Raw genomic sequence first — 15,800 nt, 5'->3', positions numbered from 1 at the left:
TACAGTATATATCAGAACTATATTGGAAGAAGAAAAAAAAAAGAAATATGTGAGAGGAATTTATTTATCTATTTAAGAGATTGTTGCTTTGTCAGGTTCAAAAAGTAAAATAAAATAATGTTTTATGAATGTTCCTGCTGTTAATTTGATTTCTACAACGATTGCTATTTTTGTGATGCTGATCTGTAACGATTGCCATTAAAGTGAATGTCCCAACAACGTGAATTCAATGTATATTTCTTTCAAATTTTGAAAAAAATGCCGGACCACGACGAGCACTTTTATGTGAAAAACAATAGGTAAAAAATAGGTAAGCTTAAAAACGTTGTTAGCGTTAGCTCTTAGTTAACGTTGACATTTGGTGTACGGATATATATACACACAAACAAACAAGCTGAAAGAAAGAGGATGGCGTTGTAAAGTATGGTCTTGGTTTTATTAAAACGATTTTCGAAACAAATTGTTGATATAATCGTTTCTTTCCATTGGAATGTCATGTTTTGCTCCTGACTGGATGAGATTTGGATCAAACTTGACGTCCTCATCGAGTGCAAACATCATCATTACACTGCAAGGAAAAGAACTTGTCTGAAAAAGCTAAATTTCTCGGGAATCATCCGCTGAACTCGACACGTTCACAAGGCTTCACTGTATAAGACCCCCCCAAATAAGCGCGTCCGCTAGCTTGTGACTATGTGACTAGCACTATTTCTCCATCATTTGGAGCGCACGGAGCAACAACGATGTCTTTTGTGTTCAGGGAGGATGCGTGTTGCCCCTCGGACAGGCCACAGGGAGGTCGGGTGTGCTTGGAATGGACGATGGAACGTCACAAGCAGCCTGACAAAACTCATTGTCACAGGAGTGACTATCACAGTTTGTCTCAAACTTTAGTTTGCATTAGAAAAAGCACCAATAATAATCCTTTCCTGTTTTCAAAATAAGAATTCAAATGTTTGGCCATTGCTGGGCTCCCGTGTGACATGAGGACATCCCTAACCGTCTCAATGCCCTTCCTCAAACTTTGAGGACCCACGGGAGAAAAAAAAAAGATTTTGCAAATAATATGACGATCTCTCCATCGTGAATATCATAGTTCCTAATCAAATGAAGTAAAGTACAGTTGCAGAGCGGTGGACTGTGACGACTAAATAATGACCACGGTATTGTCCGTGGAGATGCCGATTGGATCCGCGCAATGATGCTGACGTAAAACCACCAAGGACTAATGTGTGGTTTGTGAACACATGTTTGTCCTGCAGTTCCGTTTAACCCCTCACTGGGAAGGTAATTGGGAATGACAATGACATTTTTTTTCTAGAATAACAGCAGTGTGTCTTACCACCGGCCTTTGACCCTCTTTTGCGTGGGATGAAATGGACAACGCTTTTGTTATGTCCTCCAAAGGTATATAGTCTCCTGGGGAGTCTTGGACAAAGTGCAGTAAGATCTTCTCCCCACCTTGGCAATCAGAAAAGATACAGATGATTCTGGTGAATAGACTATGCTTTGGTTACTTTACTGTTCGCTTATTTTGGCTTCATCCCATTGTCTTTTTCATTTATGACGATAATTGCATATATTACTGCTTTGTCACGTTGATATTTCACAAGTTTTCTTGTTTAAAATCACAATAAATCACAAAGAGAACGAAAATAGGTCAAAAATTAATATGAATGAATATGAAAAAAAATATTATAAAGGATTATTGGTTGGTCCATATTATTAGCACTTTTTTCCCGCATAGCTAAACACCAAAACTGGAAGTAAAAAAACAAGGACTTCTGTTCGTCAGTCTTCTCTCATATGGAGCAGCACTGCCCTCTTGTGGAGAAATTTCTACATACTGTATATTTTTAAATGTTCCAGCTATGCTGACAGTTCACTGCTCCCTTTTTGTTGTTATTTTTAGTGTTTTCCCCCCTTTTATACCTCTAATATCAAACACCGCTAAAGTCAAACCTCCGAGAAGCATTTTTCACAAAAAAATGGGAGTTGGATTCCGCTTCTCAAAAATGTAAAAAAAACAAAACACTTCACTTCATACTCTTATGGATAGAAAACCTTTTTTTTCTTTGTCAATTAGAATTAGAACGTTTGGGAACGTTTCTTATTGAAGTGTACCTTTGGCTACGATGAGCATGCCTCCACTCTGGAGCAGGTCACCGGCGAAGTTGCCCTGGATGCCGCCAGCGCTGGCCTGCGTGAAGCAGCAGCAATAAGAGACAAGTGTCATTTTACTGTACATTCCAGTAACGGGCGGGAGAATCGCAACAGCATGCAACTAAACACAGCTACCTTTGAAGCCGCTTCTCGTACTTTCTTCCCCAGCGCGGCGGGAACCACGCTCAAAGCTGTGTACCTAGCAAGTCAATACAAGTGGAGTGTGATTATCTTTGTAAAGGCAGAATGGTGACTCTAGTGACATATTTCAGATTTTTATTTTATTCGAGTGCCATGGTTAGGAACATGGAATTGGATATATGTAGCAGAATGGGTTTGGTAGTATGAGACACTTACTTGATGCTGTGTTCACAAAGGTAACATAGTCTACATCTATTTTCAGTGATTATTTTTAAACAAAGAAATAAACCTGTGTTCCTTGACTTTTATAAAATGGGTCAAGACTTAGGAAGATGTCAACAACAATTGAAAACCATCGCTTAAAGAAATTCTCAAAGTGAACATGGACGCCCTCTAGTGGTATGAGGAAGAATCACTGCCTGTTTCCAAGATGGGCAACTCGTTTACCTAATGTGGTGCGGTGCAGTGAGTTCCGGGAACAGAGGATTGACTCACCTTTTGAAGCCCAAATCCTTGTAGCATTTCTTTTGCTCATCAATGTAGATTGCTAAAAAGAAAAGACACGTTTTGCTTATTCATGGGATTGGAGTCACACTGGGGGCAGCGTGAAGAATTTCAGAACTTATTCCGAGAGCTGCAGTAATATTTATCATTTTTCGCAAAGGATAAAGAATACATGCATGTGAGAACTGTGATATGTACATGTACCTAAGTAGTTGTAAAGTCTCTTGAGTGAGCCGCAAGTGTGTCACATGAATGCCACTTACATCCTTTAAAGAACCCCAACTGTTTGAACTCGTCGAGGCCTAACTCCTCGGGCCCGATGCCCACCAGCGCCACGCCGTTGGCGCTCAGGTCAGGCTCCAGCTTACTTATCTCGGCCGCTGTCCAGCGGCACACCTGGCAACCAAAGCGTCGCAGGAAAAACAAGACCGCCGACCGGTCCTGCCACAGAGACTGCAGCTCCACATTCTGTGGAAAAAAGAAAAAACATGTTTGTTTGTTATGGATGTTGTTTTGTTATGAACTGGAACCGAGTATTTTATTCCAAAGGTATCTGAACATCTACATTCAGTACACAGGTTGAGTGAGTGACATTTGCCACATCATTAGGATAACAAGTCACCCCAGAGACACTTGACAGTGATTAGCCTCACTATGGGGTATAATAGCATCATGGATAGCATAATGGAATATAATGTCAGTAGGTCTCTAAGCAACACTGAAGGGATTGGCAACATGGGTCCAATAGATTTAAATGGAGTCATTGTAATTTGTAATACAGGGGTGCCCAATACGTCAATCGCGATCGACCGGTCGATCGCCAAGCCACTATTGGTCGATCGCGTGATATTAAAATATTTTTATTTTTTTTCGCACTTGACGCGTGTACAAACAACGGCGCTAACAACACAACACAAACACGCTAGCTCTCGAGTTCCCTCCAATTGTCAGAACCCTGTTTTTTCTCTTAAACTTAAGAAAGGGTATAAAAATGAGTGGGGCAGCTGGCCATAGAAAGAAGTATCACTTTCATAGGGAATGGGAGTAGGACTTTTTTTTCACGATGACATTTTATATATATATATATATATATATATATATATATATATATATATATACGTACATATATGTATATATATATACATATACATATATATATACACATATATATACATATACATATATATACATATACACACATATATACATATATATACACATATACACACATATATATACATATACACACATATATATACATATACACACATATATATACATATACACACACATATATACATATACACACACATATATATATATATATATATATATATATATAAAAATTTTAGTGGGTAGATCTTTGTGACTTGGTCATTTCAAAAGTAGCTCGCGAGCTGAAAAGGTTTGGGCACCCCTGTTGTAATACAACCTGCAGAATTTACTCAAGATAGTTTCTTCTCCGTTACTTTAGTCACTAAAGTTTAGTGTATTACCTCTCCAGTGTCCGCGCTCTTCAACAAGTTCTTCCCAACACGATTAAGATCGATGTTATCCATGTTTAAAAAAAAAATGCTCAATGCAGAGGGAACATGTAATAGTAAATATATGTAACGCAGCTGTTGCAAAACAACCACTTCCTGGTATGCCCATTGAGTTGTGCTGTCCAATCACATTAGGCTAGCTAGTAATAGCCAATCGGAATGCAAAGACTACAAAAAGAGGCGGGACATTCTCAAATTGGAGAAAATATGAGTTTGGAAGTTGAGCAAAGGTGAGCTGGTTTATGACATCAAAGTGTGCACTCTTCCACGCCTCATTTGCAGAGTTTTAATACCTTTACTACGGCTTGTTTTTAAATGAACTACAATACAATATTTACAATAGGTAAATGGCAAAAAGTCACTCACTTTTTCTTTAACAAATGCAGTTTGCAATAACGATATATATTGGTATTAAAGACACGTTTTACATATTTGAAAATACAAATAACCTACATATTCTATTGTCACGATTTTAATTTATTATGTTCAATAAAAACTGTTTAGTCTTTCTAATGTTTTCCCTAAATTATTATTTAGTTTATTTATTTTCAAATAATAGGGTTATTGTCATAACCTATGTTACATAGGCCAGGATAAATACATTATTATTATTATTATTATTATTGCATATAGTTATTTGGTTTCCCATGATAGATTGTATTTCTTTTCATACACATTTTAAAAATTACATATTTTCGAATAGGTTATGATTTTTTTTAAGTATTTTTGCTTAAACAATTTCTATGGAGGAATGCAGACGACGTTCGGTGGTGCTGATGCTGCAGGAGGGGCGTGACGTCACGGGAGAGACCGGCAGGAAGAGGCTTTGGGAGGGCGAAGAGGGGCTGGGGGGTAGAAAAACGAGACCTCGGATTGACTGCATCAAAGGAACCTAAAGAGCACCTGTCATGGCTCCCGTAATAAATTTGACGCCTCTTTTTATAAACCACCATTGTCGTTGTGTACGCATTGCGCGGTTATAAATGTCGAGGCAGCCCGACAAGGTAATTATCCATTTTTTTATTGGCGCCTCTTGTCTTTTTACGGACTCTCGATTGTGTAATTATACATCGATGTATTGGTTTGAATTTGAACGATAAACTTGAAGCTGTCATTGCATTGTGCGTTGCGCCATTAAATCCAGCTTCCTGCATGAAATATTGAAAAGGAAACACGCTTCACAATGCCGCATACTCACTGAGCGAACACATGGGCAATGCGCAGCAGCTACATGCGCAGTGGTGTCTGCAGTGTCCTGACCGGCGGTCGGTCTATCCCCCCTTCCTCCGCCCCCTTTTGACCATGAGCAATGACTTCTGCCCCCCCCCCCCCCCCCCCTTGTGACTATGAACCATGACTTCTGAAGCTGACCCACACCTCTATTTCTGCCACTAATACTAATAATTGATCATTCAAATGTTGCCGATAAACTTAAGGTGGAAAAATATTCACATTCTGTAGTGAAGAAAAAATTGGTTTATGCCTTGTTCCCTAGACTAAGCTGCCTTGAGAGAGATATGTCATCTCCGGGCATGGGCACCCCAAGTGACCCCCTCCTGGCCAGTCCCGGCATGGGGAGACTACCCTCAGTTCAGGAGGGACTCTGGAGGAACTCGCTACCCAAGACGGCCAGCTTCCCGACGTCCTCCACCCGACTCCTCAGTCACCGCGCCAACAACTTCCAGCGGCAGCCCAAGCGCCAGAAGCTGATCCGACCTTCTCCGCCTCCGCCGCCAAACACGCCGTGTCCCTTGGACAGGCTGGACCTCAGCGAGCTACCCCCAAGACGCGCTTTCCAGGAGCTGCTCTTCAACGGCTGCATCCTTTTCGGGATTGAATTCAGCTACGCCATGGAGACGGCTTATGTGACACCTGTACTTCTGCAGATGGGCTTGCCCGATCAGTTCTATAGCTTGGTGTGGTTCATTAGCCCCATACTTGGTAAGTCGGGACACAAACACTCACATTGGCACCACATTGGTTTATTAGCCTGCCTGTGTTTATCTTCAAGGATTCTTGGTTCAGCCTCTCATTGGAGCTTGGAGTGACCGTTGCACATCCCGGTTTGGACGCAGGAGGCCGTTTATTTTTGCTTTGGCAATAGGTAAGACGCACGCGTGTCTCTGCGATTTAGCCTCGCTCTGTTGAGTAGGGACTTGAAAGAGATGTGAGAGTAGGTGGTTTGTTGCTTTTTAATCCCTCATGTGGATTAAGGAAAATGTCATCCATGAAAAATACAGCAAAATTATCTATTATAAGGACTTCCTGACGCATTCGAGTACAAATTTTATGACTTTTAACATCCCCGAACTACAAAGTGGTTTTCGTACTTATCTCCAGGAGCGTTGTTCGGCCTGACTCTGGTGCTGAATGGACGAGACATTGGAGGAGCGTTGGCGGACACGGCGTCCAATCACAAATGGGGTATAATCCTGACGGTGTGCGGTGTGGTCCTGATGGACTTCAGCGCAGATTCGGCAGATAACCCGAGTCACGCCTACATGATGGACGTGTGCAGCCCGGAGGACCAAGATCGGGGTTTGAACATCCATGCTCTACTGGCAGGTGGGCTTTGGCTTGACTCATACTGTCCTTAACTAGATTGATAACTGGTGGGTCCATACAAAAATATTTTTAACAACTTCATCATTTGTCACAGGACTCGGGGGTGGCTTCGGGTACATCGTAGGCGGCATCAACTGGGACCAAACAAACTTCGGAAAGTCAATGGGTGGTCAGTTGCGGGTCATCTATATGTTCACCAGCATCACCCTGGTGATCGCCACAGCCATGACTCTGACAAGCATCCCAGAGCGACCGCTGCCCAAGAGCCAACCCTCTGCCAAAAGCAATCTAAAGAGCCCCAACGTTCTACTCCCTCCGTCGCCGCCCGCCCCACCGGGATCTGCGCTGGCAGTGGACGACGACGATGAGGAAGGTCACTACGGCTATCACTTGTCAAAGTCAAGCCACCCCGAGTCTTTGGCGTATTCCTGCAGCGCCAACGCCCGCCTCTGCGCCGGGCTCACTAGCCCCATATCGCCCATGAGCCCCCTTACGCCAAAGTACGGCAGCTTTATAAGTCGGGACAATTCGCTGACCGGCATCAATGAATTTGCCTCGTCACTGGGGACTTCCTACATAGACAGCGTTCTCATAGACTGCTATACGGGGCAACAGACACCACAGGGCCTCCTGGCCCCCAACTCTGTACCCATCCCTCCAGGTGACACTCCTGCCCCAGAAGGGTCCACCCAGCCAGAAAGGCAACCCGATAGGGAGTGTCACCCAGACACAGAGACTGCCCCACAATCCGAAGTAGCATCTCAGGTCACATCAGGGGCGCGGCCCGGTCTGGAACCACGTCGGGGCTCCGCCGCCGGAATCCTGAAACGACCTCAGAGTCTGGCACTCATGGAGGAGCCCATGGCGACCCAGATAGTCGGGATGGAGAATGGACGTAGGAGAACTGTGACGTTTAGCCAGCAGGTAAGATTTAAAATTCACGTTATAGCAGTGTATAGCATTAAAGGTTAATATCAGACTGGACCAAAACAAAGAAACTCCACAAAATGAAGAAAATTGATTTTTAAGAACAATTTAATTAAATGAATATAAAAATTTTGGTTTTATAGGTAGGTCAGTGCTTTTGATAGTGTTTAGGCCAACAGACAAGACCTCACTGGTGGTTCATTAATATATTTTAGTCACAATTCTCAAACTTACTTTTGTTTTTGTTGTGTCTGATGCAGGTCGCGAACATTTTGCTGAACGGCGTGCGCTATGAGAGCGATCTAAACGAGAATGCGGTGATGGGAGAATCTCAAATGTCAATGAAACTCCTTTGTATAGCCATCTATCGGATGCCCCCCTCTCTGCGGAGCTTATGTACTAACCATTTTTTGGGTGAGTAAATCAAATGGGCAAAAAAGTTACACCGTCACACCTTTGTAAGAACTGATACTTAAACAGGAACAGTGGCACAACATTTATAAAGATAATTACTCACTGGCATATATTCTTTATCCTCTGAAAAATTCATTAGGGTATTGCATCTTACTTTGTCTGCACTTATACTGCCCCCAGGTGGACAAGCGGTGCATGACCGTGGGAGCAGTACAATCAAATTAATAAAAAATGTATTTCACATTCTATTTATTCACTCTGTCATTATTGTAAGGACTATTTTTAGAAAGTACAATATTGTCGTGCAAGCAGTCATTTTTCCCTGGCCCACTTCAACATCCCAGCCCTGAAGTTCGCCTTATGGTTCATGCTGTGTTCTTGCAGGCTGGCTGTCCTTTGAAGGCATGCTGCTCTTCTACACAGACTTCATGGGCGAGGTCGTATTTGAAGGAGACCCCAAAGCGCCCCACGACTCCGAGGCCTACCAGCGCTATAACGCTGGGGTCAGCATGGGCTGCTGGGGCATGTGCATCTATGCATTCAGTGCTGCTTTCTACTCAGGTAAATCTTCTACCGCATTCTGACCTATCCAAAATCTATTTCAACCCTCTCTTAATCGGCCTTGTATATTTCCAGCCATATTAGAGAAACTAGAGGAGCGCTTCTCTCTGCGCACGCTCTACTTTTTCGCCTATCTGGCGTTCGGCCTGGGCACGGGTCTGGCCACGCTGTCCACCAACCTCTACGTGGTGCTGTCCCTTTGCGTCACCTATGGGGTGCTCTTCTCCTCGCTATGCACGCTGCCTTACTCACTGCTGTGTGAATATTACCAAAGCCCTCAGGTAAGTCCCGGCAATGCACGTGTGATCATACTGAAGATTCTTGTGCTGTGGATTCATCTCACGTTTTAAAAAAACATGTTTGTTAGGTTCACTGAAGACTCCAAATTGCCCTATTATTTGTTCATACATATTGGTCAAAATGGAATTGTTAAACAAGTAACATAAACAAAAACAACAGTGTCTCTGCGTCTCTACCTTTCAGTTCTGCGGCTCATCCGAGGAGGGCACCCGACGCGGGATGGGGGTGGACATCTCACTGCTCAGCTGCCAGTACTTCCTGGCGCAGATCCTGGTTTCGGTGGCGATGGGACCTCTGACATCGCTAGTGGGCGGCGCCCAGGGGGTGATGTACTTCGCCAGCCTGATGTCTTTTGTGGGCTGCGCATATTCATCCCTCTGCGTTGTGTACCAGCTGCCCGCCGCGGAGGGTGAGCCCGCCGAAAGCGAGACACGGCCGCTGCTGGCCCAAATTTAGCTTCGTCCGGATAAGACGCATCCTGCCGCGCACTGTACAGCACAAGCAGACATTCTTTTATAGCACAGCTAAACAGACATTGTGTTCATACAGTGTGTGTGCCCATGCATCATGCGTTTGCATTTTGTATATCTGCTTTGGACAGAAATCATTGCTTCACAGTAGGGGTGGGGAATCTACATACAACTGAATGTAGACCCAAGCAGCGTTGGGCAAGCTAGCATACAATCAACGCCTCAAGCTAGTAATATGACTCATAATCAAAAATGGGACGGACAAGCTCACATTTAAGAGCCATATTAAAACTAACTGAAACTAATAGGGTAATAGAATACAAATAATATACAAATGTGACAAATATAAGTCTCATTGTAGTTCTCTGTGGTTGGCTTAAGGAACAAATTGGGCTGCTTGTGGCGACAGGCCATATTTGTCACACCCTGTCTGAGAATGTTGTTTTTCTTTTCCAGAAACGTGACAATAATGTATGTGTTGATTCCAGTTGGATTTGAATGACATAGTAGCTTTATCTAAATCCTGCATTTATCCCTTTCATGCATCCAATAGCCATTGTCCTCATTAGGGTCTCCGGTGAGCTGGTTGTCCCTTACCTCTGACTTCACACATTTGCTCACCTTTTTATGGGTTGTCTTGCATGAGGTGCCATGTGATTGAGTTAGCATTAGCATGGCAACACACAAACACTTGAGTGTGCCTGGGATCCTTCCACCCACCAGGATTTTATCACTTTTTAAAAGCACGGTGCTGCATACACTGGTCATATGCTGTGACCCTCCTGGCCGACCAGTGCAATAATGGCAATCATTCTTGTCATTATCAGGAAGAGGAGAAGTTGAAACGGGGGTGTGAACATCAACATTGAGAAGACCCCCCCCCTCACCTGAAGGTGGACAACACTGAGCGCCAAAGACTCTTGGGTGCATTATAGCCAGCAGCAAATATCACATCCAATTCCATTAGGAAGCTATTTTTGTCTTCAAACACAGGCAAACATTCTACTTAAACAATTACTAGAAACGACTCTCGGTTCCTGCTGCCCCAGCAGAATGTCACTATTTGAAATACATGACACAAGCAGCTTTCTTTCAAAAACAACTGTTGCAATAGTTCATTTTGTTCAGTATGTTTGAAAAGAAGATTCAAATAAAAATGGATGATTTTTTTTCACTCCTGTGTCAATTGTTTTGTCTTCCATTTTGATTTTAAAGTACATGAGAGCCTGAACTTCTCACTTATGCCACACGGGGGAACTAGAGGACAAGTCGCTCTCTTTGCCAACGCCATTATCATCGTAATGTCTATGTATAAAATCTTTCCCTGCGTCCTACTCTCTATATATTATTTAGCACACCCATCAGTTAAATGAAATATAGTTAACAAAATCGCAACCTGCAAAGACAAGATGGCATGTAGATGACAATTCCAAACACAGCAAAAGCACTCGTTCTTGGACACTTTCTGCAGGTGGGTCAAATGACGTCATTTAAATGAACTCGCATTTAATCATGTCACCATACGCACACATGAGAAATTTAATTAAAAAGACATTTTATTTGTTTGAGAATATACAAAGCAGTGGCTGAAGTAACCATATGTCACGGCTGGTTGTTAAAGAGAGGCAGTCTTGGACAAAAAAAGCAGGTTACCCAGCCATAAATGTAAACTCCGTAAGAAAATGACAACAAAAGAAAAAAAATCAAACGTGTAAATGGTACAAACCTGCGTGGAATGCATACAGAACGAACAAGACCAAAGCATTAAGATTTAAGAGGGGTTAATTAACGTCAGCAAAACAACAGAAAGCTCACCTCTACCAAAATGGTGGTGGTGTGGAGGCCCTTTATTTCATGAGCACCATCTGTTATGCTAACAGGGCAGCTGAGGATTAACTAGCAGCTTAAACACCAACAAAAGGTTATGCAACAATTAATAATGTTCTTTATTATTAGCCCCCGCTTAAAACTTATCTTTGGTCCTTGAAGTGAACGTGAGCAGCTGCCTGAACGTTTGAGCAATTGGCTGGTCCGAGCTGACTTGATAGAGGTTGTGCTTACAAACAGAAGCAAGGAAATGGAAATTAACTCATCTCTTGGCATGGCCCTGTTTTGAACACACACATACACACAAAAAGCTCATTTTATAGACCAATAAATAACATCTTGTAAAAAAAAAAATAAAAATTAAAAGAAGAGGGCCACAATGTTTCACTCCAGTGCAATGTGAGAACATGGGAGCAAAATAATGAAAACAAAAAACAGAACAAAACCCAAAACCTTAGAAAAAGCACAAGCTCTACAACACCATGTTGACCAGTAAGCCAGAGCTGCATACAAAACCGGCATTTTTAAGCATCTACTTCTGCTTCTTTTGAATCTCCATTTTCCTCAGTCTTCTGTTTTTTGGTGTCCGCTTTCTCCTAGAGGGCGAGAAGGGGAACTAAATATAGTGAATAGTTTAAAGCAAAATCTTTTTTCTTAACTTGACAATGAGCTATAAACCTGTAGAATGTCTGAATGTGCTGAACACTGAGGTCAGAATGGTTTGAATAAATTGAGAAGCTCCATAATAGCAAGCAGTTAAAATAATAATGAAAGGAAAAAGAATATCATTTGACAAAAATGCATATTTTGGTATTTTTCATTTAAGTTTGCTAAGATGAGGACTGTCACTATCATTTTTTTAATCAATTAATCAGATCAAATTTCATTATGCATTATAGTGGGTCATAAGACAATTTTCCAATTCTTGTTTAATTAATTATGATTATTGTTTATTTGATATTGCTCCATGATTAAAAACAGCGAGACAACTAAGCAATATCACATGAGGGGAATGATGTATTCATACTTGTTTTAAGCTTATTCAGTTACTGGACATGACTGTCATCCAAAGCAAAAGTTTGCAAATGACTGATTTTGACTTAACAAATTATAATCAGTGTTCTCATGTAAAAATGGAAATATTTTTTTAATGTGGACTTTTGGGGGCTTGGGCAAGGTCTTTTCAATTGGGTGACTGATTTGAATTAAAATTGGTGAAAGATGGTGACAAATGAAGACAGCACACGTGACCCACCTCCTCGTCATCGGCAGCACGCTTCACTGGCTGTGCGTCCGTCTCCTCAGCAGGGGGCGCCTCTTCCTCTGCTTTCCCTGCAAAAAAGAAAAAAAAGAAAAACAGAGTTTGCCTTAGTGTCAAAGACAACCGGGAATCTCAATCCAATGAAATGAGACTAATAACGGAGCAGAAGATAAGTACCATCCCCATTCTTGTGCTCCTCTTCTTCTGTCGCATCTTCAACTTTGTCACTGTGGTTTGCACCATTCTGAAGGAGCAAAATGTCACATTTATAGTCCCGGCAGTTGGAACAATCCTCCACGGACACTCTAAGGACGAGGGAAGGGCGCATGGGGGGTGCTTTATGCTCTCCAGAGGATTAACCACCACTACCCGCAGCAGGCTCTCTGGGAAGACACCCCCAATGGAGGCGGCTCGCTTGCCAACAACATCTGTGCTATTTTCCACAAGGCACACAAAGAGGCCCAGGCAGAATGGCGACACCTGCACGACGAGGGGGCTTCTCACCATAAAACAAAAGCACCCCCACCTCGCTCGCTTGCTCGCCACACGAAAGCTGCCAGCAAACTCACAGTGCCATTAGCAGGTGCGTCCCCGTTGTCTGTTTTCTTCTCCTCCTCCTCCACTTCAACTTCTTTCTTTTCTTTCAGCTCCTAAAAAAAACGAAAAAAAAGACGATGAAATTGTCGCAATTTTTCTTTCTAATCTGAGGTACCGGTAAGGCCATAGCCGTGCTTTTTGGACCTATGACGTTTTTAATTGCTTCTTTTGTCAAATTAATGGAGTTTTTGCCTCGTTCCCTCGGCGCACGCGCGTGAGACGTGCTTCTCGAGATTTTCCCGCCCACAGCAAAAAGCACCGGCTGCTTTCTCCTCCTAGCTTTTGTCTATGTTCGACGCCAAAAAAAGCACCTTACACGCCGCTAAACACCTGAATCTCAACCAAAAATGACACACGAGGCATTCAAATATCGAAGAACGACCCCTGCTTGACGAAGGCGTCGAATTTCAATTTTTAATCGTCATTTGCAATACATTTGCAAAAACGCCATTTTATCCGCTAAATTGCATATTACGACCGACCCTTAGCCATCATTAGTAACTTTTACAACTTCTTAAGCATTAAACCCGACAAGTCGGAGTGAGTATAAAATGAATGAAACACACCTTGGCTGTAACCTCTGCAGTTGCGGTGGTGTCAACATCTGTGTCGGCCATGTCTACTTTGAGAGTAAATTGAGTTAAATTGATTGTTTAGTTCCTGTTTTTTGGGCTTTTCGTCGTCGTCGTCGCGGATACTAGTCCAATGACGCCGGGAGAGAAATGATGTCTGCCCGTCTCCGCTTTTTCTGTGGGAGCCGCTTGAAAACCACTCTTGTTGGAGGTAGAAGCTCAACTCGGCCCCCGATTGGACCGTGGCGACGCGCCTGGCGTTTCATTGGAGGAGCGCCACGCCAGTTCTCGAACAAGCACCCGCCTTCCACGTGTACTCGTCGTTGATTGGCCAGTGTTTTTAAAGCGCCGCTTCGATGTGACTTTTTGTTTTGCATTTTAATTCAAACAATGGATGCAAGTTGTGAAAGTTGCCATCGATTTATCGATTATAAGAAAGTTTCAATACATAACACAGCAATATTAAAGACAGCAAAATCATGTGAAACACGTGGCCAAGCCTATTGTTGGTATTCTTTTTTTTTTTTTTAAAGTTAGCGTTGTGTGGAGAAAGGTGTCAAATTACATTTAAGGAGGAACTATGTAAAGTGAGAAAGCATGGTTTGAAGCTTGAATCGGTTGGAAAAAAGGCTATTTATGGATTGTTTTTAAGTAATATTGTTTTGAATTGTTGGGATAAAAGCTATTTAAAAAACTATGTAAGTTCAATTCAAACAGGAGAAATCTAATGGAAAAAACGTTCCTTGCATTTTCTGGTTGTTAGGGACGCAAACAACGGACAAAAAAAAACATTTAAAAAAAAATCACTTTTATTTACCTGTCTAGAGAGCATAACAGGCCAAAAACTGTGACAAAATGTGTGATGGCTACAAAATATGCAGAATCTTGTGAAACATTTTTGGGGGAATATTCCTTAGCGATTTTAAAAGAAAATTTCACATCAAGAATGCTCAGTTGTCCGCAAACAATAAAAAGCCAAAAACAAATCATAAAACAGGCTGTGTTCAAGCAACATTACTAGGTGTCCTTCTTGTGGTAAACTGCAAAGCATGGATTGCTTGCCTTCAGACAGAGCACAGAACAGACACAGCGACCTCTGACATCACATTTTGGACTGTGCCTTGTCATAACAAATATCCTGCAGTGGACGTGTGACTGTCTTCTCTTCAGTGGAGCTAATGAGAGACAAGAAGGTCATCCAACTTCCGTTGTTTTCTTGGCATTCGGGAAACAGCAACCTGGAGCTGGAACTATTTTAGAGGTTGAATTGGAAAATCAATGGCACCCATGTGCTCATTTTTAACTTGTAATCAGAGCTGGACACAGTACGTCACCCTTGGCTTGTTATCCTTGTCCCAGCACTTGACTATTGCTGTAATTCCCACTGTGTTGTTAAGGAGAGTTACCCACTTGTCATCATTCCACTTGAGCGCAACGATCCCCTCTTATATGTTAGGATTTGTTCCATTTGGACAGTAATTTGTACATTTCTTTTAAAATTAAATTTCTGATGATGAATTATGAAATTGATTAAAAATAAGTTGATGAAGTGTGCATATGATAATATCGTCACTTGTTTTAGGCCAGGAAAGGTAAAAACAATGTGTGCGATGCATCTAATGTTGGCTTTCCTTCACATTTTCTTTTTGTTAATACTCTTTCTCTGTGGGAACTGGGGTCAAATTACACATTTTGCATTTCGAAGCGGTTATTTGCAGTAGGGGTGCCAAGGAAAATTCAAATTAGAAACAAACTGCACCGATACAAAAAGTATGTATGCAAAATTCATGATTTTAAAATTTCTAGGTTTAACCCTGTGTGTTTGTTCAACACTGGCGCAGACATCTGAAGACAAACGGTCTTCTTCCTGTTAATGACTAAGCCTTATAACCTGACCTGCCAGTTTTTTTTCTTCCTTTTAAGTTGACTTCCGTACTGCTTCAACTGGCTCATT

At 42.2% G+C, this 15,800-nt stretch overlaps 3 protein-coding genes across 7 annotated transcripts; 1 reads left to right on the top strand and 2 right to left on the bottom strand.

Moving 5' to 3' along the window:
• Window positions 1–417: 417 nt before the first annotated feature.
• Window positions 418–4,463, bottom strand: prxl2b (peroxiredoxin like 2B). Its single transcript, XM_037252724.1, has 7 exons — window positions 4,305–4,463; window positions 3,072–3,276; window positions 2,800–2,851; window positions 2,299–2,362; window positions 2,125–2,200; window positions 1,343–1,461; window positions 418–568 (listed from the first exon to the last, which is right to left on the bottom strand). Exons 1-7 carry the CDS (start codon window positions 4,365–4,367, stop codon window positions 542–544), a joined length of 606 nt encoding a protein of 201 aa, XP_037108619.1. The 5' UTR covers window positions 4,368–4,463; the 3' UTR covers window positions 418–541.
• A 699-nt stretch (window positions 4,464–5,162) lies between these two features.
• Window positions 5,163–10,761, top strand: slc45a1 (solute carrier family 45 member 1). 5 transcript variants are annotated; one of them, XM_037251797.1, is made up of 9 exons: window positions 5,163–5,356; window positions 5,848–6,293; window positions 6,364–6,456; window positions 6,693–6,917; window positions 7,012–7,841; window positions 8,105–8,258; window positions 8,643–8,819; window positions 8,895–9,100; window positions 9,303–10,761. In XM_037251797.1, exons 2-9 carry the CDS (start codon window positions 5,870–5,872, stop codon window positions 9,573–9,575), a joined length of 2,382 nt encoding a protein of 793 aa, XP_037107692.1. In that variant the 5' UTR covers window positions 5,163–5,356; window positions 5,848–5,869; the 3' UTR covers window positions 9,576–10,761. The 5 variants fall into 5 exon arrangements, with proteins under 5 accessions (XP_037107692.1, XP_037107691.1, XP_037107693.1 ...); XM_037251796.1 differs by having other exon boundaries at window positions 5,842–6,293; XM_037251798.1 differs by having other exon boundaries at window positions 5,163–6,293; window positions 9,303–9,528; window positions 10,417–10,761.
• A 366-nt stretch (window positions 10,762–11,127) lies between these two features.
• Window positions 11,128–14,051, bottom strand: si:ch211-222l21.1 (prothymosin alpha). The gene is made up of 5 exons (XM_037251800.1): window positions 13,841–14,051; window positions 13,247–13,327; window positions 12,855–12,921; window positions 12,672–12,748; window positions 11,128–12,012 (listed from the first exon to the last, which is right to left on the bottom strand). Exons 1-5 carry the CDS (start codon window positions 13,889–13,891, stop codon window positions 11,941–11,943), a joined length of 348 nt encoding a protein of 115 aa, XP_037107695.1. The 5' UTR covers window positions 13,892–14,051; the 3' UTR covers window positions 11,128–11,940.
• Between the last annotated feature and the right edge of the window lie 1,749 nt (window positions 14,052–15,800).

Source organism: Syngnathus acus, chromosome 5, assembly GCF_901709675.1.
Source record: "Syngnathus acus chromosome 5, fSynAcu1.2, whole genome shotgun sequence".
In the NCBI taxonomy this organism is placed as follows: Eukaryota; Metazoa; Chordata; class Actinopteri; order Syngnathiformes; family Syngnathidae; genus Syngnathus; species Syngnathus acus.
This window is presented reverse-complemented; position numbering and strand designations above follow the sequence as displayed.